Source organism: Lygodium microphyllum, chromosome 3 (genome assembly GCF_053477565.2).
Source record: "Lygodium microphyllum isolate KBCC chromosome 3, Lygodium_microphyllum_v1.1.10, whole genome shotgun sequence".
In the NCBI taxonomy this organism is placed as follows: Eukaryota; Viridiplantae; Streptophyta; class Polypodiopsida; order Schizaeales; family Lygodiaceae; genus Lygodium; species Lygodium microphyllum.
The window spans coordinates 46,675,816-46,703,118 of record NC_141137.1 but is presented as its reverse complement, the minus strand read 5'-3'; the positions used below and the strand labels follow the sequence as shown (position 1 = coordinate 46,703,118).

Here is a 27,303-nt window from a genome sequence, read left to right as displayed (position 1 = left end):
CAGAGAGACTTGGGAGTGGAAGATGTCTAGCCAATTTAATTATTGGCCATTTGGATTATTTTTTCTGGGCATTAGAAATAATTATCAGATTAATTTTCAGTAATTAAAGACTGAAAATTAATATTTAATCATGGATAATGTTGGAAAAACCATTTGGGAAGGCTGCCACTTGGCAAACTTGCCCATACAGGCTGTTAAAAGGCTGATGAAGAGAAAAAACGAGATCATTCTTGCTGTAGCAAATGTGGAGAGTTGTGAGCAGCCATGGCCAGCTTATTTTCAGCCATTGCAGCCAACGACGAGTGAGTTTTGAGGAGGCGATTGCAAATTTGGACCCTCCACAATTGGGCGATTGCATCTAGGTACAAGGTGACAACTGATTTAGATATGTCAGCTGTAAACGACATCATTTAATGCTGTTGTGGCAAGGCAGCAACTGCATTTGACTGATTTTCAGTCATTCTTCGAGACAAAACTTTGAATTTTCTCTCTCATCTCCCAGCCATTTCACAGCCTTGCTTCGAAGATCTCAGCATTTGGATCCTTGGAGGCTGAGAAATTGCAAATTTCTCTGTTGTAAACCCTAATTTACAGCACAAATTAGGGTTTAGCAGCGGCCTTGGGAAGCATGCTAGAAATTGGAAGCTCCAAGACTTGGATTTTTCAGGGCTGAAGGTGAATTTTAACTAAATTCAGGTGGAGGACTAGCCAACCATTGAAATTGGGTCATTTTCATCATCTATAAAGTGGGTGAAGGCCAAATAATTACTTGAATCAAGGGGCAAATCAGATTGAAGACTTGTTGCACTTTGGACATCAAGGGGAGTTTGAATTACGAAGGGGATTAGGAGAATCCCATTGTAAATCAACTTCTTCTTCAATAAAGCTAAAGAAATACCAAAAGGGGTGTCAATTTTGGGGCCAATTGAGTGTGCATTGTCCAAGATCAGTAGGTAAATTTGTATTTTCAGATTTGCATTTATTATTTGCTGCTGTAATTAAGTTGTAATTAGGGATTTACCACCCATCCATGGAAGGAAGGTTGGTTCAACGGAAGTAGGGGAATGATTAAGGATGTGAACTGCGATAGCCATAGCCTTAGCCTAGAGACACTGAGGTATCTGATGGTGATTGATGATGGTACGGGCCATCTCGATCACACTACGATTCTTGTGCTCCAAGATGCCATTCTCCTTAGGGGTGTTTGTATTTGCAAACTCTTGGTGAATACCATGATCTGCACAAAAACGAGCAAGCTCATTAGAAACAAATTCTTTGCCCTTATCCGATTGTAAAGTCTTAAGCTTCTAGCCTGATCGGTCAAGAGCAACCAATCCTTAAAGTTGGAGAAAGCCTCCGACTTCAGCTTCATGAAGTAAGCCCATGTCATCCTGCTATAACCATCCACAATTGGCATGAAATACAAGCTTCCTCGAAGGGACTCTGTTCTCATCGGTCCATAAAGATTGGTAGAAACAAGCCCCAAGGGTGTTGAAGACCACCTCGAAGCCTTGCTGGGAACATCACGAGTTTGCTTTCCACGGATGCAAGATACACAAGGCTGCTGGCTCACCACAATATCCCGCAAATCTTGAATGAGCTATCCCTTTGACGCCTTCCAAAGGTAATCATAATTGAGGTGGCCAAACCGAGCATGCCAAAGCTGGTATTGAGTTTGTGAGGTAAGAAGAAGAGAAGTCATGGTAGAATAAGACTGCAACTTGTAGACTCCATTCTCCTTGTAACCTGAAGAAAGAACCTATCTCGATTCACGATCAAGAATCCGAAAAGAATCCACATTAAATTTGACCAAGAGGTCGAGGGCATAAATCTTGTGCACCGAAAATAGATGGTACCCCAGGGCTGGTACGTAAAGCACCTCGGATGTATGAGCACCACCTCGTCCATCTGGAATAAGATGCATTTCACTCCTCCCTGTATAGGAATAGATGAATTGTCACCGATGAGAATTTGGCCATGCGAAGGTTATTAGCCAGTCATTTCCTGGACAGTGAGTATGGCAGTGCTACGTCAGCACCTGCAGTCAAACAGTTTACTGCAGTCGGACAGTTTTTTATTGTGCTGCAGTTATTTCCTATTTTTCGGCTATTTATAGCCGGTTTGTGGCACACTCCAGCATTCATTATTTTAGATTTTGATCGAGATTTGTTAGCTGAGATAGACTGTGCTTGAGCTGACGAAGATTGAGGTCATCAAGTCGGAGACATACGCAGATATTTCCGCTGTCCCCTTGTGTATTTCTGTACTCTTATACAGCATACTACACCGTAGATTTTGTGCGTTTACAGTCTTCTTTTCTCTCTCTCCTCTCTGTGCTCACTCTCTCTCAGTCTTTGTCCTAAGCTTTTGCATTGCTGCACTCTGACATGGTATCAGAGTGGTGAAGATGGACTGACTGAGGGCTGAACCTATTTGAAGAGGAGATTTTAGCGCGACACAAGGCTGCGAGGGCGAGCGGGAGGGCTGCGCATCGGATCAAGGCTGAAGCGAGTGTGGGCGTGCGGGAAAGGAGTCTAATCGGTGAATTTGCTGCAGGTTATTGCTGTTCGAAGGGGAGGAAGGTTGCATTTGAGGCCTTCCATTGCAGATTTTACCTTTTCATCGCCTCCGGCGGGTGAAGAAGGTTTGGGTAGCAGAGGAACTAGCTCTAGAAGGCTGCGTTTTCACAGTCAAAGGGGGTTGATTTTGCGTTTGTGCAGGTATTTCAGGTTAACATGTCTATAGACATTGATTTGGAGTTCCATGCGATCATGGACAAGAAGGTGCCTATCCTACCAGCTCTTCCATCGGATCAAAAGCTTGATGGTGACAATTGCCGCATCTGGTGGGTGATGATGTTGGCCATTTTGGAGTCTTGTGATTTGGCAGAACTGGTAATGGAGGAGATTAACAGGCCCCTCGGTGAGGGACGAGTCCAAATTCTCTTTCAATGCTCGTGCGGAGTTAACCAAGGCCTAGTCTCATTGGGACAAATTGAATGCCAGGATTCGATCTTTTTTGTTTCTGTCTTGCATCACAGCCGTGATAGCTCACATCAAGCACTTGATGGTGGCTTGAGAGATATGACTGGAGCTCGATCAGATATACAATTGGATGACCTTGATGAAGAGGGTTTCTTTGGAGGTGCAGATGCGGACTTTGTCTGTGAATAAGTCTTCTTTACTTCGGGAACACATCAACAAGCTTTGGTAGCTTCAGATGCAGGTTCAAAATGCGGGGAAGCCTATTTCCTCCAAAGACATGGCGATCACTTTATTGTCCTAGTTGTTGCCATGATTCGGTACCTTTTATTCCGCTCTTATTGCATCAGGGTGGGAGTCGACTCTTCGGTGGGAAGAGTTAGTTCTTATGGTCTTGGCCCAGGAGGAACAATTGAAGGGACAGAATGCTTCCAAATTGGAGGCATTGTTTGGTCAAGTCTCTTAGAAGAAGGGGAAGGACCAAAAGAAGAAGGAGGAGGACAACAAATCCAAGAAGAACAAGGAGAAGGAATCGACTCGCCATATTTGTGGAAAGACCGGTCATCGGAAGAAGGATTGCCCCGACAAAGACAAGAAGAATACCAAGAAGAAGGACATGAAGGATTCTGGAGCGGTGGCTGCACCCTCATCAGCTGCTTTTCTACACTTAGCAGTCATTGAGGACTCTACATTGAAGACTTCTGATGCTGCGATGATAGCTCCCTAGACTCGAGAGTGGATTGTGGACAGTGGTGCCTCACGGCACATGACTTCTTCTTCCGTTGGTGTTACCCATTTGTGACCTTTGCGTGGGCAGATTCTCATTGGAGACAGCTCTTCTATGCCTATTGCTGCGCGGGGTGAGATGCAGCTTATTCCAGATGGACGTGGTGGTACCCACACTTCTGAGGTGTTGCATGTGCCAGGTTTGGGATATTATTTACTTTCGGTCCATAAGATTTGTGCTCTTGGTCTCTTGGTGGAGTTTGACAGTGATACTGTTGGAGTCCTTGATCGTGGATTGAGGGGTATGAGAAGAATGACGTCTATAAATTGAAGTCTTCTTCAACTCTTACTTCTCTTCTTTTTACTTCTCAGACATAGTCCGAGCTATGGCATGCTCGGTTTGGCCACCTGAACTATGAGTACCTTCGGAAGGCGTTGCGAGGGTCGTTTGTTCGAGGATTGCCGGACATAGTGGTGAGCCATCAGCCATGCGTCTCCTGCATTCGTGGGAAACTGCATCGGGATGCGATTCCCAACAAAGCTTCTAGGCGGTCTACTTCACCCATGGAGCTTGCATCTATGGATCTTTGTGGCCCAATGAGAACCGAGTCCCTGAAAGGGAGTTTGTACTTCATGTTGATCGTAGATGACTGCAACAGGATGACTTGGGCCCATTTCTTGACTTTGAAGTCGGAGGCTTTCTCTCAATTCAAGGATTGACTTCTCTTTGAGGAGAACTGTTCTGGCTGGCGATTGAAGACCTTGCGTTCAGACAAGGGAGGTGAATTTATGTCTAATGAGTTTGCTCGTTTTTGTGCAGATAGGGGCATTCACCAGGAGTTTGCTAACACCAACACTCCCCAAGAGAATGACATTTTGGAGTGGAAGAACCGAAGTGTGATTGAGATGGCACGTACCATGATGGAGCTTCGACAGACACCTCAGTTTCTGTGGGTCGAGGCAGTGGCTACTGCAGTTCACATCCTCAATCGATCTCCCACTTCGGCCGTTGACACGATGACACCTTTTGAGGCTTGCTTCGGGACGAAGCCTGATGTCTCTTATTTCAGGATCTTTGGGTGTGACGCTTATCTTTAATAGAATATGTGATTTCTTGCTATGGGCCCTGCAAGGGAGTCGTGGATACTGCAGTACGAACATCTGATGGTGGGTACCTGACGCGTAGGCTCGTCGAAGTGGTTCAATACATTGTTGTGCGTAAAAAGAATTACCTTGAGAATTGTCGATAGAGCTTTTTCAAGCATTTGTAATTTGTAAATTGATTGGATGGTGCATCGCCCGTAATCTTAGAGCCGCTAAGTATATGATTTGAAAGAGAGAACCCATTATATGGAAGGTTCCTAAAGAAGTTATGCGGGGTCACCCTATATTACTAAATCGAGGACCTACGTTACACAGGTTAGGCATACAAGCGTATCAGTCTATTCTGATAGAAGGATGTGCTATTCGTTTGCATCTTATGTGCACATTCCGAAGCTGCAGCGGGATAAGTTCGAGGCGGCTTCCCGACGACAGGTTTTTGTTGGCTATAGCTCCCAGTCCCAATGTTATCGTTTGTTTGATCTCATTAAGCGGGATGTCTACACGGACCGAGATGTGCCGTTCGTGGAAGTTCCGGCCACAGAGGGGGGTAAGGAGCACCCCATCCTTGGAGATCCAAGGGAGAGTTGGGCTCCTAAGACAATTCCTTTGGAGCCAGAGCCTCTTGATGGAGATTCTTCTTTTGATTTAGAGTCTTCTCTACCACCGGCCACCTTCGAGAAGTTTCCATCGGTGGATGTTCCGGAGTCTTCAACAGCTGGAGAGCGACGGGAGAGGTTCGTCCTCCTCCTCGTTGGGCCCATGACACCCTCCGAGATTCAGGGATCGAGAGGGTCCCTGAGGAGTGGGAACCGTAGGATGGACCGCGGAGGTCACGGAGGACCTAGGCACATTCTTCGGAGCTTGTTTGCTCCAACTATTGTTTGTTGATCCGTGTTATGCAGGATCGTGAGCCCACTTCAGTGAAGGAGGCTTTGCAGTACGATCATTGGTGGAAGGCCATGGAAGCCGAGTTGAAGGCTATTGAGAGGAATGGCGCTTCGTCTCGTGTCTCGTTCCTCTCACAAGAAGGTGATGGGTGTCAAGTGGGTCTTCAAGACCAAAGTACCTTAGCGATGGTTCTTTGGACAAGCACAAGGCTCGTCTTGCTGCTAAAGATTTTACTTAGCGCCTAGGCATTGATTTCCATGATACTTTTGCCCCCACTGCTCGTATGGCGACTATTCGAGCTATTCTTGCCTTGTTTGGCCATAGGAGATGGCCTGTTTATTGGTTGGATCCTTGGATGGGAAAGTTTACAGGTTGAAGAAGGCCTTGTATGGCCTCAAGTAGGCTCCGTGCGCATGGAACAAGAAGATTGACTCGTTTCTTCAGTCGAAGTTGGGATATCGGCACTCTAAGGCCGATCCGCAGCTTTATGTGCACGCTTCTGAGGTTGGTCATGTGTTGTTTGTGTTATATGTTGATGATTTGATTTTGACAGGGGATCATGCACAGAAGGTCCGAGAGACCAAGACAGCTTTACATCAGGCATTCGAGATGGCGGATTTGGGGCTTCTTCATTTCTTCTTGGGTCACGAGATTTATCAGTCTTAGAGGGGGGTTTTCATCTCTCAGCAGAGGTACATTCAGGAGCTCTTGGTAACTTTTGAGATGGAGACTTGTTGGCCCATTACTATTCCTATGGATCTGAATTGGAAGGCCACTTCACACTCCGATTCTCCCGTGATGGATGCTTCACGCTACCGTCAGTTGATTGGATCCTTGATTTGGCTTCTCAACACTCGTGTTGATCTTTGTTTTGGTGTGGGTCTTTTGGCAGGGTTCATGATTGAACCCAAACAGGTGCATTGGCAGGCTGCCCTGAGGATTCTTTGGTATTTGAGGGGGACCTCTGACTTAGGGATTTCTTATCCTACAGGTTCAAATGCTTCAGATCTGGTTCTTGTAGGTTGGAGTGACTCGGATTGGGCTGGCGATGTGGACCACTGACGGTCTACTACAGGCTACTGTTTTACCTTGGGTACAGGTGTTATCTCTTGGAGTAGCAAGAAGCAGCCCACGGTAGCCCTTTCTTCTATTGAGGCAGAGTATCGGGCTGCATCTTCCACCACATGTGAGGTTGTGTGGCTTCGGAGATTGTTGGAGGAGCTTAGCTGCCCCCAGACTTGTCCTAATCTTCTGCGGTGCGACAATGAGAGTTGCATTGCCTTGGTACAAAATCTTGTATTCCATGCCCAAACGAAGCACATTGAGATCCAATAGCACTTCATTTGGGAGAAGCTTCTGGATGGGACCATTGATGTGGAGTCTTGCAAGACGGAGGATAATCTTGCAGATTTGTTCTTGAAGGTGCTTTCCCAGGCTCTTCTTCGGCAGCATTCCTGATCCCTCAGTCTTTTGGCTTGTCCAAGATCTGAGAGGAGGTGTTAGCCAGTCATTTCCTGGAGAGTGAGTACGGCGGTGCCATGTTAGCAGGTGCCACGTCAGCACTTGCAGTCAGACAATTTTTCAATGCAGTCGGCACCTGTTGTAGTTATTTCCTATTTTTTAGCTATTTATAGCCGGTTTGTGGCACACTCCAGCATTCATTCTTTCAGATTCTGATCTTGAGATCTGTTGGCTGAGATAGACTGTGCTCGGGCTGACGGAGATCGAGGTCATCAAGTCGGAGATATACACAGATATTTCCTCTGCCCCCTTGTGTATTTCTGCACTCTTATACAGGATACTACATCACAGATTTTCTGCGTTTACACTATCTCCTTTTCTCTCTCTCTCTTCTCTCTGTATTCACTCTCTCTCAATCTTTGTCCTATGCTTCCGCATTGCTGCACTCTGACAAAGGTCGCAAATAAGTAACACCTGTTGAAGGAGTCATGTGCCATGAGGCACCACTGCTAGCAATCTACTCCCGAGCATATGGGGCCGTCAACGCAACATCAGAAGTCAACAAGGTCAAATCCTCAACCGCCTCCAAATGGACAAAAGTAGTTGATCAGGGAGTAGCCACTGCTCCGAAATCCTTTGAAGATTTCTCCTTCTTCTCCTTGTCGGGGCAATCCTTCTTCCAGTGACCTATTTTGCCACAGGTGTGACAAGTAGACCGCTTTTCTTTGTTTTTCTTGGATTTGTCTTCCTTATTCTTTTGGTTGTTTCCCTTCTTCTGAGAGGACTGACCAACCAAGGCCTCAGATTTAGAAGCATTGGTCCCTTTAATTGCTCCTCTTGGTCCAAAACCATAGGAACTAACCCTTCCCACCGAAAAGTCTCTGATCACCTTGAACCAATCAAGCCGGAATAAAGACCACTGAAAAAGGGTGGTAACTGTGAAAGAAGCGTTATTGCCATGTCTTCAGAAGTGATCACCTTCCCTGTGTTTTGAACCTGCATTTGAAGCTGCCTTAGCTTGTTGATATGCTCTTGCATAGAAGATGACTTGTTGAAACTCATGGTCCGCATCTACACTTCCAAAGAAACTCGCTTCATGATGGTCATCCGATTGTACATCTGATTAAGCTCCAAGCATATCTCCCGGGCCACCGTCAAATGCTCAATATGAGAGATAACAGTTGTAGTACATGAGAGATAAAAATGAGTGAATGCGAGCATTGAGTTTATCTCAATGTGCTTGAGCCTTTACTAACTCCACCTTATCACTGGAAGTGAGTTTGGACTTGTCTCACAAAGAAGGACGATGAATAGCTTCTGTAACAAGCTTTGCCAAATCATCGGACTCTTGAATGGCAAGCATCATGACTCGCCAGATGTGGTAATTCTTGCCATCGAGCTTTTGATCTGATGGAAGAGCCGGTAAGACAAGGCACCTTCTGGTCCATGATCGCGTGAAACTTTGTCTCGGCCTTTGAAGACATCTTCACCTACAATGCTTGCACAAAACACAAAAAACAGCCCCCTCTGACTGTGAAAATACAGCTTGCTATGGCACCGGTCTGCTCATCTTGCTCCTTTTTCACCCATCAGAAGCGATGAAAAGGTAAAATCTGCACTTGAAGGCCCAAAATGCAGCCTTCTTCCTTCTCTAACAGTAATAACTAGCAGCAGCTTCAGCAAATCTTCTCCTTTCTCGCACACCCATACTCACCTCAGCCTTGTTTCTAATGTGCAGCCCTTTTGCTCGCACTTGAATGCTGAAAACGCAGTCTTGTGTCATAATGAAATCTCCTCTTCAGATGGGTCTACCCTAGATCAGTCTTTCAATGCTTTGATACCATGTCAAAGCGAAGCAATGCGGAAGTGAATGACCAAGACAAAGAGTGAACACACACACAGAGAGAGAGAGAGAGAGAGAGAGAGAGAGAGAGAGAGAGAGAGAGTAAAACACAGAAAATTTGCAGTGAAGAATGCTGTATAAGGATGCAAGAATATACATAGGTGCAAAGAGAATGTTTGCATATGTCTCCACCTCGAAGATCTCATTCTCTATTAGCCCCCAGGCAGTCTCCACTGTCTGTAGCTTGAAGCAAGACTGCTAAAACTAGGGCCAATAAATAGGCGAAGAAATAATGCCATAAATAATGCAGGTCGGTTGCATTAAATGTAGCTGACTAGACAGCTGTCCAACCTGCGCTGACCGATTGTAGCAAAACTGGCCAATTGTGCCGCATGGCACCTGCACTCCCTACCACCTGTTGCATGGACTGATTGCCACATGGGCTACTTGGTACAACTGCAGAGAAACTGCTCAGATCTGAAACTGCTCGTCCAAGGAATGCCAATCTCTAACAAAGTCATCCTCTTCTAGTCACTTTGCATTTATTGTTGAAACAATGCTGAAGCTTCACCATGAAGCATATGGAAACTTTACCTCTAACTTTACTTGTCTCAAGCCTCCACTAGGTTGTAGGCCTTTCTTCTCCTTAAGCATTGTGATGCTTTATACTTTCACATTGCTGCAATTCCAACTTGACTAATATGTAACATTGCATCCAGTTGACGAGCCCCTTATGTGTACTTGACATGCTAGGAGCACCAGATGCAATAGGAAATATTCTTGTTTGCATACTTTGAACCACTGCAATGTGACTGTGCATAGGAATTTGTATACTACTAGGCATACCAAGATACATTTTCCCATACATTGCATGCATTACTAGCATAATTTTTCCTCATGACCAACACTATACAGAGCATTTGCATGAGCAACATTAATAGTACGAGTCCCAAACACAGTGGGTTGCATATATGCATTGCCAAACTTGCCACTTTGTGTCCGAGCATCATGTCAACATTGCTCTTCATGGGGTTATATATATTACTAGCCATACCCGAATACACTGGGCTTTGCACACCATGCATTGGTTGTTGCATATGATAACGAGTTGTGTTATACATTCTTGTATGCGGTCCTTGTGAAACCAGCCTTCCTCCTCGGATAGGGTGGTAAGTCCCTGATTACAACTTAATCACAGTAGCAAATAATAAATGCAAATCTGAAAATACAAATTTACCTACTGATCTTGTACAATGTAGACCCGATTGGCCCCAAAATTGGCGCCCCTTCTGGTATTTCTTTAGCTTTATTGAAGAAACAGTTGATTTACAATGGGATTGTCCCCATCCCTTTTGGTATTTCAACTCCCCTTGCTGTCCAAAGTGACCAGCAAGTCTTCAATCTATTTTGCCCCTTGATTCCGGCACTCAATTTGGCCTTCATCCACTTCATAGACGATGAAAATGCCCCAAATTCAATGGCCGGCTAGTCCTCCACTTGAATTCAGCTGAAATTCACCTTTAGTCTTGTTGAATCCAAGTCTTGGAGTTTCCAATTTCTGGCGCGCTTCCCAAGGCTGCTGCTAAACCCTAAATTTTGCTGTAAATTAGGGTTTATAGCAAAGAAATCTGAAATTTCTTAGCCTTCAAGGGTCCAAATGCTGAGATCTTTTGAGCAAGGCTGTGGAATGGCTGGGAGATGAGAGGGAAAGTTGTAGAGAGAGGAAATCTAGAGTTTTGTCACGAAGAATAACTAAAAATCAGTCAAGTGCAGCTGTTGCCCTGCCACAACAGGATGTAAATGCAAAGAACTGAAGAAAATCAGTCATTTACTGTTGTTGCCCTGCCTCAACAGCTTGTAGATGTTGTCTCCTGCTGTTGATTGGTATTCTTTTGCCTCTGGCTACCTTAGAAGGTCCTCCAATGGGTGCAAATCAGACTAGCAGCCTCCCCTCCCTCTCCCTTGCAGGTTGCATTTATAGAAATGCTTCTCTTCAGCCTCTAAAGACGTTTTTCAGTCTTGCATGGGCATTTTGGACAAGTGGCAACCTTCCCAAAGTGCTTTTCCAGCATTTTTCATAATCAAATATTAATTTTCAATCTTTAAATACTGAAAATTAATCTAATAATTATTTCGATGCCTTGAAAAATAATTTAATTGGCCAATAATTAAATTGGCTAGGCAACTTCCATTCTTGAGTGTCACTGCACCATCTTTGACTATTAGATTGGCATTAGGTACCATTAAACCTCACTTCTCTAGTGTCACCAAATTGACACTTATGGCCAAATGGATGACCTAGGCCAACAATTGGCACCTGATACCACCAAGTACCTGTGCGACATAACTTATAGCAACTTTTGCCTTTGACATTCTGTGATTTCTTGGAGTCCCGGGCTCGTAAATTTACTTTAACCCCAGTTGTATCTCACATGTGCAACATTTACTTAATCATGTGATTAGAAATTAATCCACATGTTAAGTGAGGTTTCAAAAATACATGTCCTCATGACACCCTGGCCCACCATAGTATGGAAACTAGTGCCACCACAAAAGTATCTTGACTGCCCCATGATTGCATGCATGCCCTGCTGTCCAAAAAACATTGGATTGACACTTCCAAGTTGGCCTTGCATATGGATCAATTGCCCCATTGGCATCATTTGCTTGTGCTCACTATCCACATTTGGAACATCACGCTGTTGTATCGGCTCTTTCTTTGATGCATCTTGCTGTCCCAAACCTCTTGAAGATGATTTCCTCTTCTTGCCTTTGGTACCCTTCTTTCAAGGGGTTTAAAAAGCGTATGAATGGAGGATCATTTGCCAATTGCATTAACATTTTAGCTACTGTTCTCAGCTGATCTTTATACTGGTCATCAAATTCCTCTTGCTCTTGCTGGTCATCAGCCTTTAAAGGCCTAGAAGGACACATTTTGGTCTATACCAACATTATCAGCTTGCTGTCCATGCTGCGTGCCTTGTCCAAGATCAAACATTGCATTTTTTCCAACAGTGTGAATTTTCAGATTGAGAGGCATCGATCTTACTATTTGAAGACATTCTTGCTATAATGCTTAGTTGAATATAATTTCAGCACTAGGGCAAAGCTTTTGATATTCAAACAGATACCTCGAGCTGACTAATTTGAGAAAATTGATGTAATCCTGGCGATGGAACCATGAAATCAGCCTTTCTCCTTGGATAGGGTGGTGCTAAATTACAACAAGTATAAAATTTACATAAATTGAAAATACACACTTTACCACTTTAATCTTGGACATTGGACACTCGGTTGGCCCCAAAACTGGCACTCCTTGCGGTATTTGCTTTATCTTATATTGCAAATGAAAGGAGTACAACTAAAATCCTTTGACCTCCTCTGCTAATCCAAGTGCCTCCTATTGTTATAACTGATCAATAAGTCTCCAAACCAATTTGCCCCTTGGTTTGCTTGGGGATTGGCCTTCACCTTGCTCTTTGAAAGACAAATTTAGTCCCAAATTTGATATTGGCTGGTTGGCCTCTTGAATCTTCTTGAAATTTTCTAATTTTAGCTATTAAAATTTAAGTCCTAGGCTCTTAAATTTGAGCATGCATCCCCAGATGATTGTCAAAACCTTGGTTTCTGTTGTAAATTAGGTTTTAAAGCAGAGATTAATTGAAATCTTTTCCTCTGATGGCTTAAATCGTTGAAAAATGTTGAGATAACTTGAGAAATGGTTGGGGGATGAGAGAGAATGCTGTGGAGAGAGAAATTCCAGAGTTTATCGCAAGAAATGCTACAAAAACTGCTATTGCCTTGCTCAAATAGCCACTAAAGCTGTCACCTATAGCTTTAGATCACTAGAAAGCTGCTGTCCCCTCCTGTATGGTGTCACTTGCACATGACCTTGGGCTGCTGTCACTTGCTCTTGGAGGGCTCCAAATTGTTGTCACTTGCTATAGGATTGGTCCATGGTGGCTGCAAAGCTCATCAATAGCATCTCCTTGCTCTCCAACAGCCTACTTCTCTCTCACAATGGTTCGAATAGGCTTTCGCCAGCCCCTAAAAACGTTGTTTCCACTTGCATGACAAGTTTTGCCAAGTGGCAGCCTTCATTGTATGTTGGATGTTGGAGACGATACTACTCCACATAGTGCTTGTACTGATTTTGAGTCTTTTGGATCTGTTGCTTGTGTTCTTAGTGTATATTTGCTAGGTGTTGAGTTTTATCTCGGGCAGCAAGGTTCTTTACTTGATTAGAGAGATAAACATCCGTCCTTGGATGTTGGCAATAGTTTGCAAAGAAAGGAGTTTGCTTGGTAGATGCACAGATACTATTATTGTAAGCAAACTCTAAAAAGGGCAAAAGCTCAAATCAATCATATTGATGGTAGTTGATGGTGCAGTGGAGATATTGTTCCAAGACTTGATTTATCCGTTCTGTTTGACCGTCAGTCTATGTATGATTTGGTTGTGGATAACTTAACTTGGATTCCAAGAAGATTGCAAAGGCTCTTCCAAAAACTAGATATAAATTGGGGACCTTGATTGTGGATGATGGCGTTTGGGAGTCCATGTAATTTGAAAATGTATGTGAGGGAGAGTCTAGCGGTAGTTGTGCACTTGTGATGGTCTTGGTGGTAGGGATGAAATGCACAACAAGAATAGAGTCATATTTGTTTGATTTAGGAAGATCTGTTATGAAATCCATGGACAGAGAAGACCAAGGTCGCGTTGGAATAGGTAAGGGTTGTAGGAGGCCATGTGGTTTGTGACGAGGTACTTTGGCCTTGTTGTTGCAGGTATCACATGATTTTATATATTCCTTAACTTCTTTCCATATCCAATGTAGGTCGGTTCTTGCATTGCTGTGTGCATAAAGGCTTTGGCTTCTAGATATACCGACTTTCCTTGATTTTCACGATGTGTAATCCGTTGCTTAACCCAATCAATTTTTGGGTTGTGTTTCTTTAGCCAAGGCATCCCAAGGATGATTGGATTTGTGGGATTGGATATGACATTAAAGCATACACAAGATTTGTGATCGCCAAGAGTGAGCATGAGTGGTTGAGTTTCCTTGGTGATATCTCCAGATGCTAGAGGTCTTTTACCCATGACTTCAGTTGTTGCAGGATTGGTCGTTTGGAGTACTGAAATGTGGTATCTATTCACAAAGCCATCATCAATGAAACATGCGGAGGCCGTGGAGGCGACTAGGGATTTGAGGGAAAGGTCTTTCTCGGCAAGATCATCTGGACTATGACAAGGAAAGTTTCCATTGGTGTGGTTGGGATCAAGAGTCCCTTTCTTATATTAAGATCCAGTTGTGTAGTCTCATTTACAATCGGACATCCTTGTTTTCTTGCTCGAGGATAGTTGCAGTAACTCTTGGGGTTCTTGCCCTCTTATTTGGCAATTTAGGGTGATGTGTCCAGGGTTTTCATAATATAGACATAGATTATTTTCTCTTCGTCTTGGCTTTTCTTGTGGGGTCAAGGGTTGAAATTTGGTATTATGTATTTGCATCGGTTCGGGCTTGGTTTCTTCTTTGATTGGGGTTGGGTTCTATTTGTGAGGCCTTAATTCTTCTTGCTTTTCTTTCTTTCTTTTAAACAATCTATCATCATAGTGGATGGCTTGCATGACATAATCGTTGAGTGTTTTTGCCTTAGATGTAGTAAGCACAAGATCCTTGATCTCATCTTGAAGACCCCATCTGAATTGGCTGATAAAATATTCCTCATGCCAAGTGAGGTCATAGATTAATTGCCTACATTCAAATGCATAAGCCAAGATAGGGCGGTTACCTTTTCGTAGCTTATGAAGTTTTGTTTCTGCTACTTGACCAGTGTCTGTATCTCTAAATGTGGAAGTGAGCTCACAAAGAAATGCCTCATAGTTATGAAGTATTGGCATATTCTTTTCCAAGATTGGGACGAACCATGATAAAGCTTGATCGCAAAGCAAGGTCCTAGTGAATTCCACCTTGGTAGCATTATGTGGATACCTATTCGATTGCATGCAGATATAGAGCTTTGCTTGTTGCAGGAATCCCCTGAACTTCGAATGGTCACCATTAAACTTCTCTGGCATATTCATCTTGGGTTTTCTTTTTGAAGGTTGATAAACACATGGAATCATCTGATCACTTCCTTTGTTGTTCTGCAAGTCTTGGATCTAGTCTTCATCTCTTGAAGCGCAGGGCCTAGATGTATAGGGTTCTCTATTTGAAGTTGCGCTTGGTCGTTCATTCAGGTCTTCAATTTGTTGTTGGAGGTTTTGAAGTGAAGCCACAATTCTTTCAAGGGTCGCCTCCATGGTGCTTAGTAGGGCTAGAAAGTAACACTAGACTGTGCTCGAGAGACTAGACTAGATGCAAGATTTGTTACAAGATAATTCCATGTAGGGGCATAAGGTACAATGATAACAAGATACGGAAAATCCCACAACTTGGGACCGTAGGTATAGACAACAAGACTCGATAGGATATGAAGGATCCCACAATTCAGGACCGTAGGTATGGATACGAGATATTAGAATTACAAGATCTCTCTCAATGGGGATGAAGAAGATACAAGATAGTACTAGACAAGGTCTCGTACTATGAGATTACAAGGTGACAAGACAACAGAGTATAATGAAAGATAAAACAAGACTCTATAGATACCATGACTAGACAAGAACTAGATCTGGAACTCAAAGTTTCTTACTTGGAGATCTTGTGAGATGGAAGGATCGAGGTGCAGCTTAGATTCAGTAGACAGTGTGAGAGTGAGAGACAGAGTTGAAGCACGACACCCAAGAGAATAGACTGAATGAGTGTAACCAGAAAGTACAAAGTACAACCCTTAAACCTTAGGGTTGTAGGGGGTGTTCACACCCGACACACACTTAAGTGCCCAAATGTGTGTAACATAAGCACATAAGTACATACGACAATAATACTATAAGTCTGGGGGGAAAAACGTCTCCTAACGAGAGTAAAAAGTGCCCCAGTGTCCTGATCACCGACACTCCCATATGAGCGTAGGCACAAGTGAGGCGTGCGTGAGTCAAATACCCAACAAACCCCCCTGGAGTGAAGAGTGATCAAGAGTACAAGGATCATCCGCCACCAAAGGATATCAAATTTAAAGCATCACGAAATGCTTCAAATTTGTCACGAGGAAGAGCTTTGGTGAAGATGTCTGCCACATTACTGGTGGTAGGACAATAGACAAGGCTGATATCACTTGCATGTAGCCTCTCTCTGACAAAGTGATAATGGATCTCAATGTGTTTCGTGCGAGCATGAGACACCGGGTTCCGTGCCACTGCAATGGCACTCTGACTGTCAGTGAACAAAGGAGTAGGCTCCGTAATAGATACATCCAAATCAGCTAGCAAGCGTCTAAGCCATACGCATTCAACTGTGGTAGTGAAAGCTGCCTTGTATTCAGCTTCACATGACGATGTGGCAACAGTGGATTGTTTCTTGCTAAGCCAAGAAATGCAAGAAGAGCCAAGAAAGAAACGATTGCCACTAGTGGAGTGACGTGTATCATAATCACCAGCCCAATTAGAATCACTGTAAGCATGTAACTGCAGTGGTCCCCCCATGGCATAAAGCAACCCAAGAGAATGAGTACCCTGCAAGTAGCGAAAAACACGCTTGACAGCTTGCCAATGTGACATACGTGGCTGATGCATATACCTGCTCAAAGCTGAAACTGCAAACTGTATGTCCGGCCTAGTATTGCATAGATATATAAGACATCCAACTGCAGGAGCATATGTATGTATATCAAACAAATCACTGTCATCATGTAATGATAGTTTCAGTCGAGGTTCCATGGGAGTACAAACTGGCTTGCAATCCTGTAAGCCAAACTTCTCAAGAAGCTGCCCAATATACCTTGATTGTGATAGCCCAATACCTCGAGCATTATGTATGAACTGGATGCCCAAGTAGTAATGCAAAACTCCCAAGTCAGACATGTCAAAAGTTTGCTGCAAATTTTGTTTGAATGCTGAAATCTGATCAGCATGTGTTCCAGTGAGCAAAAGGTCATCAACATAAAGACATATAATTAGCATAGATTCCCCATCTTTACATACGTAAAGGGTAGACTCAGATGAGTTGTTTAGAAACCCCTGACTAAGCAAGAAAGCATCTATTTTTGTATACCAAGCTCTAGGAGCTTGTTTCAAACCATATAGTCCCTTTTTGAGCTTGCATACCAAATGTTTTGAGCCTTCAACTGCAAAACCAATGGGCTGCTGTACATAAACTTCCTCCTGAAGTTCCCCATGTAAAAATGCAGCCTTGATATCTAGCTGATGCACTGTCCGACCATAATGTGCAGCCAAAGCAATCATAGACCTGATGGTCGTCATACGGGAAGTAGGAGCAAATGTCTCCTCATAATCAATGCCCTTTTTCTGTGCGTAGCCTTTAGCTACAAGCCGTGCCTTGTATTTATCAATGGATCCATCTGCTTTCCTTTTCAGTTTGTAGACCCATTTCGTTCCAATGGCTTTCTTCCCAAATGGCAAGGACACCAAATCCCAAGTTTGATTCTTAGTAATAGAATCTAATTCAGCTTGCATAGCTGCCATCCAATGCACATTGTGTTGTGCATCCTCATAACATTCAGGCTCTTCATTATCAAAAGTACATGCTGCCATAATAAACTCCATGGTGTGTGCTGAATCATGCAAACGAGTTTGCCTTCTAGTACGACCAGCCATGGGTGCATCCAAAGGACTATCTTGCATAGTCTGCAAATACCATCTAGGTAACTGTCTAGCATCCTGACTGTGTGCAAGCTCTTGCTGAATTTCAGTTTCAGCATGATGCTGAATATTTCGATCAGCCAATGGCTGAATTTCTGCACTTTCCATAGGAGCAGCTGGCTGAATATTAGGTTCATTTTTTGAAGCTCCAAAGAGAGGTAAGCCATTCAGCATCTGAGCACGCTGCAAAAGCATCAAGCTGCCAAAGTTTACATGCCCCAAACGAGCATGCCATAACTCCGCCTGTATCATAGCAGGAGTAAGAGTGGATGTCAAGTATGCCGATTGATCTACTGAAAGAGCATCCAACTCATATAAACCATGACACAAAGATCCTGTCAAGACCAAAGTCATGCGTTCTTTATCTCTCACCATGCAACGGTCATCATCAAATGTGACCTGCAAACCACAACGTGCCAAAGAAGAAAGAGAAAGCAAATTCTTCTTGATTCCAGCACAAACAAAGCATCCTGCAGGCGGAGAATAGAGCCATCAGTGGCTGTGAGCTGAATCTCCCCAATACCACGAACAGGGTATGATGCATTATTGGCACACTGTACCGATTTTCCAACGGGAGGTGCACTAACTGAAGCAAACAAATCTCTGCGAGATGTAATATGTCTAGAAGCACCATTGTCAAAGAACCAAGTGTCAGCATCCTTTGTAGAGCTAAGTGCTCTATCGGCCCAAGAGATGTCATAACTGCAAGTGTAAAAACAATAGTCCCTATCCACAACAAAGGACGCGGACTCACTAGCAGTGGAAGGAGTAGTAGAAACAGACATTCCTGACTCCTTCTTCTTCTCTTTGACAATGCGCTTCTTGCACTCAGTGATATAGTGGCCAGGCTTCTTACAATAATGACATTTTCCTTTTTTAGCTTGCGTCCCCCCTTGTGTTTGATTCTGCGATGTGTCTGAAGTGCGAGAACTCTGTGGAGCATTTTTCACCTTGCTGTTTTTGCCTTTCTGTCTTGCCACAAAAGCCTGTTCAGAGACTATAGCATCCACACCACTATGTTTCCGTGTTTGCTCCTCCTCTAGAAGCAAACTAACCAGCTGAATAAAAGTGAGTGGGTGCTCAGCAATCCTCATGGTGAGGTTCAATGCAGTATGAAAAGACAAGTACGAAGGAGGTAAGGAATTCAAGGTGGTGGATATCAACTGTGCATCCGAAAAATACTCATCTACATTCATGAGCTGCTCTCTCAAGTCCTGAATCTTATTTAAGTAATCCTGCATAGAATCACCCTCATGCATCTTCAAAGTTTCCAACTCTTTCTTCAAGAAAGAGATCCGAGTCTTGTTTTTTCCTGCAAACATATGCTTCAAAGTCAACCATGCATCTCGTGAAGAAGATGCCGAACGGATATGAGGTATGATGGACCGTTGAACTGCTAGAGCAATGAGCGACAAGGCCTGTGCATCACGTGTATCCCAAGCTTTTTGAGCTGCAGTTCTTGGAGGAAGTGGCTGAGGTGGAGCGGGCTGAGGTCCCCGTTGTCCACATGCGCCATGGGGAGGAGGAGTAACGGGAGCTACAACTCCCGGTCGAGTTTCCTCTCCATTGACATAATCCCATAAATTCTTGACCACTAATACATTCTTCATCATGAATGACCAAAGCGAATAGTTGTTTCCGTCCAATCTGTCTTCCTTGGATACATACGTAAAGACATCACCTCCTTGATTTGCCATGATGACAAATTTCCAAAGACAAAATGAGCAATGCCAAAGCAGTATGGATTGGAAATCTACAAATTTCTAGAAATTGCAGCAAACACGCTTCTGCAATTAATGTGCAAGGGCGTACTCTATCAAAAAATTGTCTTTTAATGACGCTTTCCAAGGTGCAAATAGTGCACTGCAACACTGTTATATCAAAATCCCCAAAATTTTTGCCAAAATTTCTGTCAAAACAGTCTTTTTGTGACTGTACCAGCAGTTCATATGCAACTCTCCTCAAAATACACAAAAGCCCCAAAATTTCTGATGATCCAGTCCAGAAATTTGCATCAAATTTATCCCACACTTGTGTTGTGCCTGCGGTCCCTGCTGCGTATGAACCTCCTCTGCCAGAAATTGATTCTGGACTAAAATAAATTTTTAAAAACATTTTCTAAATTACCTGACATGGATTGCAGGCGAACGGGGCAGTGTGGCAGGTCGCTGGTCAGACGAGGCAGTCAGGCGGGCTGTATGGAGCGGACGAACAGGCAAACGTCAGTGTTGACGTGGACTGCAGGCGGTGGACAGAACGTGTTTCGTGGCGTCTGCAACTGGCGGAATTTGACGACTTGGCGCCTGACTGTTGACTACGCTGGCGTCTGACGAATGAACGGGATGACAGTCAACTTAGGCAACGTCGTGGCTGACGTGGACTGCGGGGGAGATGGGCGGCCGTTTGGATGTTGACGAACAGCACGTTGGCAGACGTTAGCGCCTGTAGCTGACGTGACGCTTGACGAGACTGACGTGGCTGGGCAGACGTTGCACTGGAGACAGGTTGCGTGCCCCAAGTTAGCTAGAGACGTCTGCTCTGTAAGCTGGAGGCAGGAAGCGACGTCTGACAAACAGCAGTGGCGTGCTGAAGACTGATGACTTGGAGCAGATGCAAAGCAGAGGTGGCTTGGGTGCGGTCAGGACTGCACGCTGCAGGAGCTGAGCTTAGAGCTGTGCTCTGATACCAAATGTGAGATGGAAGGATCGAGGTGCAGCTTAGATTCAGTATACAGTGTGAGAGTGAGAGACAGAGTTGAAGCACGACACCCAAGAGAATAGACTGAATGAGTGTAACCAGAAAGTACAAAGTACAACCCTTAAACCTTAGGGTTGTAGGGGGTGTTCACACCCGACACACACTGAGTGCCCAAATGTGTGTAACATAAGCACATAAGTACATACGACAATAAGACCATAAGTCTGGGGGAAAAAACCTCTTCTACCGAGTGTAAAAAGTGCCCCAGTGTCCTACTGATCACCGACACTCCCATATGAGCATAGGTGCAAGTGAGGCGTGCGTGAGTCAAATACCCAACAGATCTGGACTCCTTGAGCTCTTAAGACTGGCATTGGCAAGACTGAGGAGCCATATGGTGAGCCCCTCCTTTTATAGGTGTTGGAGGGCGGCTAAAGATCTTTTAGAATGTTCCATAATGACATCATCGATGATGCAGGATAACATGGCATATCTTCTAGAAGGTTCTATGATGACATGGCAAGGGTGGGTTCACATGGTTGGCTCGAGGATGTCTTGTTAAGGGTGCATTTGCATGGGGTGTGGATTCATATGGCATGAGCAAGAATTAATCCGTACACTTGATTATGGCATGTCCATGACATCAACAATTAAATTCGCTAGGCTAATTTAGCACCCAAGTGCTCTTGAGCATTCATTTGTCCCTACATTGCATTAATTAATTAAGTAATGCGAAATCCTTAGTATCACACATTGGCAGTTATGGCTAATAGAGTGATCTAGGCTAATTTTTGACACCAGGTACCACCTAGTACTTGTCAAGTACAACTTCTTGGAACTTTTATCTTTGGCACCAACCGATAACTTGGGATCCTAGGTTCCACATTGTGAAATAATTGGCTTGCACCTCACATATGCAAGTCACATTTACACATTTGATTAACTTTTAATCAAATGCTAAGCAAAGCATTAAAATTTCACGTTCTTGTGAGATGGAGAGAATTTGCAAAACAAGATGGCAAAGTGGCTGGGGAGCCTCCTATTCGTAGATGCGGATCCAACCAAAGTTTGGGTGTTTGCTTATGGAACATGAACTTTGTAGCATTTTGAATTTTGGGGCTGTTTATTATGAGCTAATTAAGGTTTAAAGTTGAAACTGAAATGCACCTTTTTAGCTTAACACCCTATCTCCCAACTTGGGTTTTGGATTGTCATCATGCCCAAAATTATAAATAACTTGCACCTCACATGTGCACAACTTAATCATGCCAAATAATTGAGATAAAAGTATATGTCCTTGTCAGATACTTTCCCGTTATGAACATGCTCTCTTATCACACCATTTTATGTGGGCATGACTTGATGTCTACATTGAAATGCTTTGTAATTGATTAAGCTTAAATTCCTCTCCTCAGACAGATGGGGGTCTGCACTATCTTGGCAACAACTACGTGGACTTCTTTAAACTTTAAAGACAATTGATTTTACTTCTAGTGGGAGTGCTCATGTATGGCTGCTTACAATTTCTACCTATAGATGTTGCTTTGAAGTTCATATGCTACCAGCTCTAACCGAGCACATCTATTTGTAATGAAAGCTTGTGCTTGTGTATGGCATGGGAGTGCTTATCCTTCATTGCAGTGGTTACAAAGATCTCTCAAGTCCAATCCAAGGCTGATTGTAGAAATGGTTGCAAATTTTAGAAATTTTTTCCTAATATCAAGTAAATAAAACATCAATTTGAGTAGGAAGGAAATATTGTTGAGATGGCAAGCTCAACACGTGCTGACATTGATGATGGAACGCTTGGTTAGATGGGTCCACACGTATACACTTAGCACGTTAGTAGTCATTATGATCCTCACACCATTGGCTTATCACTTATTATATTTGGTTAGTTATACCCACCTATAGTTGGCACAGTTATAGCACGAGTCGATTGGTATAGTTGGTTATGCACTATTTGACTTAGTAGGCCACTTTCATTTATGTTAGTATCTTATCTATACTTTGTGTACATTGTATTGTGAATGAACAAGGAAGAAAAACCAGCAAGAAATGTTTTGGCATCTATCTCTCTGCTTGTGTTCTTGAGTGAGATTCCTCTTGTATGTATTGTGTATGCTTGGTGTAATAGCTCAAACTAGTCCCCCCACCATGCAATTCGTGACAAATATGGCAAATTCCTGGTCATGGTCGAATCTGCCACAGTTATGTGGGGCCATTTTTCCTATGTAGGTAGATAGAAAGAAATGAAGTTATGTTATTTCTAGTTTTTTTTCAAGTCTTGTGAGTGCCATCAAGGAGAAGGCTAGTTGAATATGAGTGTAGTCAGATAGTTTTTAGCGGGTTGTGCTCTATTTGTTGTAATTTAGAAGCTAATTTATGTTCAACTATATTCTAGTTGTGAAAGTTAGAAGTGTACACTAAAGATGGCTCCAATGATCTGCCCTGAAGACATATATCTGCATTTCTCATTTGTACCAGCGGTTGGTTAGTCTCTTTGTTGGGTCTCTAACATGAAAGTTGCTATTTTCTTTGCAGTCCGGTGCAGGTTCAAGATGCAAGTAGAGGAAACTTGATGGAAGAAGATGAGCCTGCACCTGGACATCCTGTCCGTCCTCTGGCTGGCACACCATATCCTGTGCCCTCTGCTCCTGCTTGGGCACCTGGTTTGCGATCTGCTACAGGCCTTGGGATTGACAACTTTAGGCCCCCATTTTCTCCCTTTCGGCGCACAACACCAATTGTATCAGCGCCAAGAGATGTAAGAGAAATCCCCATTGACTGGAAAGATGAGGAGCCAATAGTTAGATCATATGGAGGTCCAGTGATAGAGGATATTACAGAATCAGAGGAATCCCATCTTCCATCACAAAGTCATAATAACATCGTAGTCGATGATGATGAAGTTCCAAGCACGGCATCCTCAATGTTTAGGGCAGGTGGTGAGGCAATAGGAAGGTCCGGGCGGGGAAGTACTTACTTTCCAGGAGTTCACCCTGCAGGGAATACTAATTTGAATGCTCCTTTAATTAATGAGATTCCAGCTGTTGGAAACAATGATGGTGATGACATAGAAGAAGAAATGCTGAGAGCAGCTATTGAAGCTTCCCGTAAAGAAGCTGAAGAGGCCACAAGAAGGACAAGGCCTGATTATTCAGAGGTAAGCTTAGTGTACTGCACAAGACACATTTTTAGGGTTCGTGGCTTTGTTCCACATTCACATGTTTGACTGGAGATGTCTGTTCTTTAGAGCCTGGGAGAAGCTGAAAGCGATACACCTGCGATGCACACTGAAGATGCTGATTACGCCCGAGCACTTTCACTTTCCTTGAAGGTCAGCATTTTACAGAATTCATAAAACTGTTCTGAAGTGTCTAAAGTTTAATCACTGTAATCATGATAGCTAGTCTGTAACACAAGTTTTTTGCGGATCTTAATACATGAGTACTTAAAAAAACGTTTACCATGGTTAAAATGTTGGATAGATTTTTAGGCATCTACAGGGGAGAATGCTTGGTTTTGAAGGCATTCTAACTATTATATAAATTATTTGGTAGGCTGTTTGACTATATATTAACTGCCCGAACGATAAGCTGATGCCCTTAGAGTGAAGTGGATTAGAATAAAACACTATGGTTGGAACTGTTTTTGTGCCACAGATTGTATGTAATTTGAGTTATCTAACTTCTTGGTTGGAAGGTCTCAAAGTTTTGGTTTTTGAAAACACAAAAGCAGATTGCATTACTTGAAGTTATGGATATGGTCTTTGCATACTTTTCAAGCAGATTGGAACACTTGAAGCTATCTACATGGCCTTTGCATATAAGACTATGAATAGTGCAATCAATTTTCATGGCTCCGTTTTGCTTGCTGCTTCTAGTCCGGCCATGACAGTAGACACATTGCTTCAGGTCATATCCTATGAAGCTGCTATGGGGCCTAAGTTAACTGACAGTGCTTGTCAGAAGCTTCTACCTGGACCTGTTGCTGTATGGAGTGAGCATTGCCTCCTAAGTCCTCTTTAAAATAAGCGAAGAGATCGCCTTCACTATGGTTTGATAGGTGGTAAGATCCCAGTGGCAAGTGAAAATGTCGGTGGACAGAAAGATAAGTAAAGTTCTTTTTTTAAATAAGCGAATAGACAGTTTTCGCTATGGTTTCTTTCACTATGGTTTCAATAGGAGGTGGTAAGATCCTAGTGGCAAGTGAAGATGCTGGTGGACAGGAGGATGAGTTAAGTTGACTGCAATAATGTGAACATATGTCTGCAAAATATGGCCTTACATTAGAAACAACCCAGATGAAAATAAACAGAGAAGATTATAAAGACAAAAGGCATTTAAGTAGAGCAATTTTCTAGAATTTTCCTTTTTTGGAGGAAGATCAGTCCTCAGCTATTAGGATTCTACCTTGTGGTACTGATTTTCAAGTTGATGGAAATGGAAGCTTACAGTTGGGAAGTACTCGTTGTGGCACTGTCTAAAATAGCCCATGACTCCCTATACACATCTGGTCTTGTTGCTGGTTGGATGGTATTTGCATTGTTCTGGCAGCCAGCTAGAAGTAGGCAAGGGCTGTTCAAGAACCTGACAGGCTTAACTTTCTGTTGGTCATGGGCATCCAGCTGGTACAGGATATCCTCTCGTCAGAAAGGATGTAATAGCATTTTCACAGGCAGGCTATGCATTACTATCCAACTTGATGTAGAATTGGAGCTCAGCCTCACCCTTGAGCCCATCAATTGGGTCCTGCATGATAATAAATTGCTGGACTGGACATTGCAAAATGATGCACATGACATCCAGTGAGTAAAATACATCAGCTCTATGTGGCTTGGCTGATTACATCTGGGCCATGGATTATATATCATGGAAATAATCTTTGGCCATGGTAGCACAGGAACTTGCAGAAATCATGGAAGAACAGAGTCTTCCTTGGCGATGTATGATAGGTGCTCTACTGATGGGAAGAGATTTAGCCCAAAAGAAGAGATTATGTGCCCCTTCCCCTAGTGAGCACACTCCCTTGCTTTGGTGCTGCTCTGAAACAAAGGGTTTCTTGCACTGCTAGTTGGCACAGACCTTGACCAATTCTGCAGGGCCTTGTTTCTCCAAGAAATTTGGGCATATTTGGCTGATATGATATGCATTTATCCCTGCAGTCTCTCTGTAGTGGACACTATTTGGGCATTATGGATCATCTGTGTTTACTGTAATTATGTGATTTTCATGCTACAAGTTTCGACGCATACTCTTGCTCAGATTGCAGCAACTGGAACATAAAGAATTATCTTTCCTTTTCCACTATTATGAAGGTCCACTCACAATGAGTTTTGTACTTCAGAAGTGTATGCTGATGTGATGCAGAGCAGTGTCCTCACAAAAAAAGCACTTTGTGCGTGTGTGAAGACCCACCAGAAATTAAACTATGTCTAATGCTATTGTATGTAGTAACAACTTGAAATTCTAAGCATGCCTAATGATTCCATCTCTCGCCAGACTGCAGAGCAAGAGAAAGCATTGCGTGAAAGGCAAGGTCATATAGGAAATTCTGCAGAACGTGCTCCATTTAGTGAAGACTATGCGAGCCCTTCAGAAAATGGAGAAAATAATAACTTATGGAAAAGGTGGTTTATGTTTTTTGGTTAGTGACATTATAGTAGTGGCAATGGATAGCTGTTTGGACACATTTGATGAAAATAAATTTCATGATTAAAATTGTCTTTCAGAAGGGGTTCTTCCTCTATACGAAGTGATTTCAACAATGCTTCAACAAACATATCATTGGCAGACGGTTCTGATGGGAAGGGAGCAGGCTCGAACTCTCTTTTAAGCGGTCCAACAGAAGAAGTGGATAAACTTGATGATGAACAGCCATTACTCAGGAGAAAATCTGGGCGTCGTCTTAGTTTAGGTGTAACTCCAGAAACAGAACCAAGGGTGCCTACAGTGCATGAGGATTTAAGTCATGCAGCTAGCATGGACATTGATGATTTGCCACCAAATGCAGCTAGTGAGTGGAATGGTGATACTTTACATCGTGATGAGGTATATTTGTTGTGGTAATAAATGCCTTTTATGTGCTTGTGTTGGTTCCCATTTCCTTTGCACATGGACCTTCCTTTGTTTTAATTTCTTTTCTTTGCAGTGGGGAGGACTATCAACTGAGGAGCAAGAGGAAGCAGTGATGCTTGAAGCAGCCATGTTTGGTTCACTTCCAGAAAATAGTGCTTTGAGGTTTCGCTATCCATCTGTACATGGGGGCTCAGAGGCACTTCCAGCAGAAGATTTAGGAGGTCGCAACTACAGCAGGCCCAACCCCCAGCCACCATCTCCCAGTGTTATAGCTCAACGTCGACTTCGTGAGCAGCAGGTAAGTGAGGATGCTATGGGCTGCATATTGGTTTCTGAGTTCAGGGACAATGAACTTTGTGCAGTTGCCATGAAACTGGAGCATTCACCAATATTAATTTGCCAGTGTTTTTTACTCTTTGAGAATGAACTTATATTTGCAGTGAAATGAACCTATGGTACAGGTGTTGTAGATTCTAGTACTTTAGATTGACCTATAAAACAGTGACTTTTCTATGGCCAAGTTCTGAATTGGAAGTGTATTTGGCCATCAAATATCAATACAGTGCTGCCTTTATGACAACTAGGGGAGCCTGTATTTGTCTTGTTTCTTCACTAGCAATACACGTTAAAGGCTCTCAATAGTTTTTTCTTTTCCTTGTCATCGACTAGTGTTTCTGAAATCCCTCAGTGGATAGATTAGTCATCTGTTTTTCTCACTGTCTTTCAGTCTTTTTTCGACTTAAGTTATGTCTTGATTGCTTGT

General features: G+C 43.2%; 1 protein-coding gene across 2 annotated transcripts in view; it reads left to right on the top strand.

The window, feature by feature from the left end:
* The window catches only part of SAY1 (Ubiquitin-like superfamily protein), a 62,799-nt gene that overhangs the window by 9,065 nt on the left and 26,431 nt on the right, over positions 1-27,303 (top strand). The window contains exons 4-8 of one of the 2 annotated variants that reach the window (XM_087670370.1): positions 23,005-23,626; positions 23,717-23,800; positions 25,965-26,092; positions 26,198-26,513; positions 26,614-26,838. In XM_087670370.1, the coding sequence (XP_087526496.1) occupies positions 23,005-23,626; positions 23,717-23,800; positions 25,965-26,092; positions 26,198-26,513; positions 26,614-26,838 (1,375 nt within the window). Of the gene's footprint in view, positions 1-23,004; positions 23,627-23,716; positions 23,801-25,964; positions 26,093-26,194; positions 26,514-26,613; positions 26,839-27,303 lie in introns of both variants that reach the window. The other variant, XM_087670363.1, reaches the window with a different exon arrangement.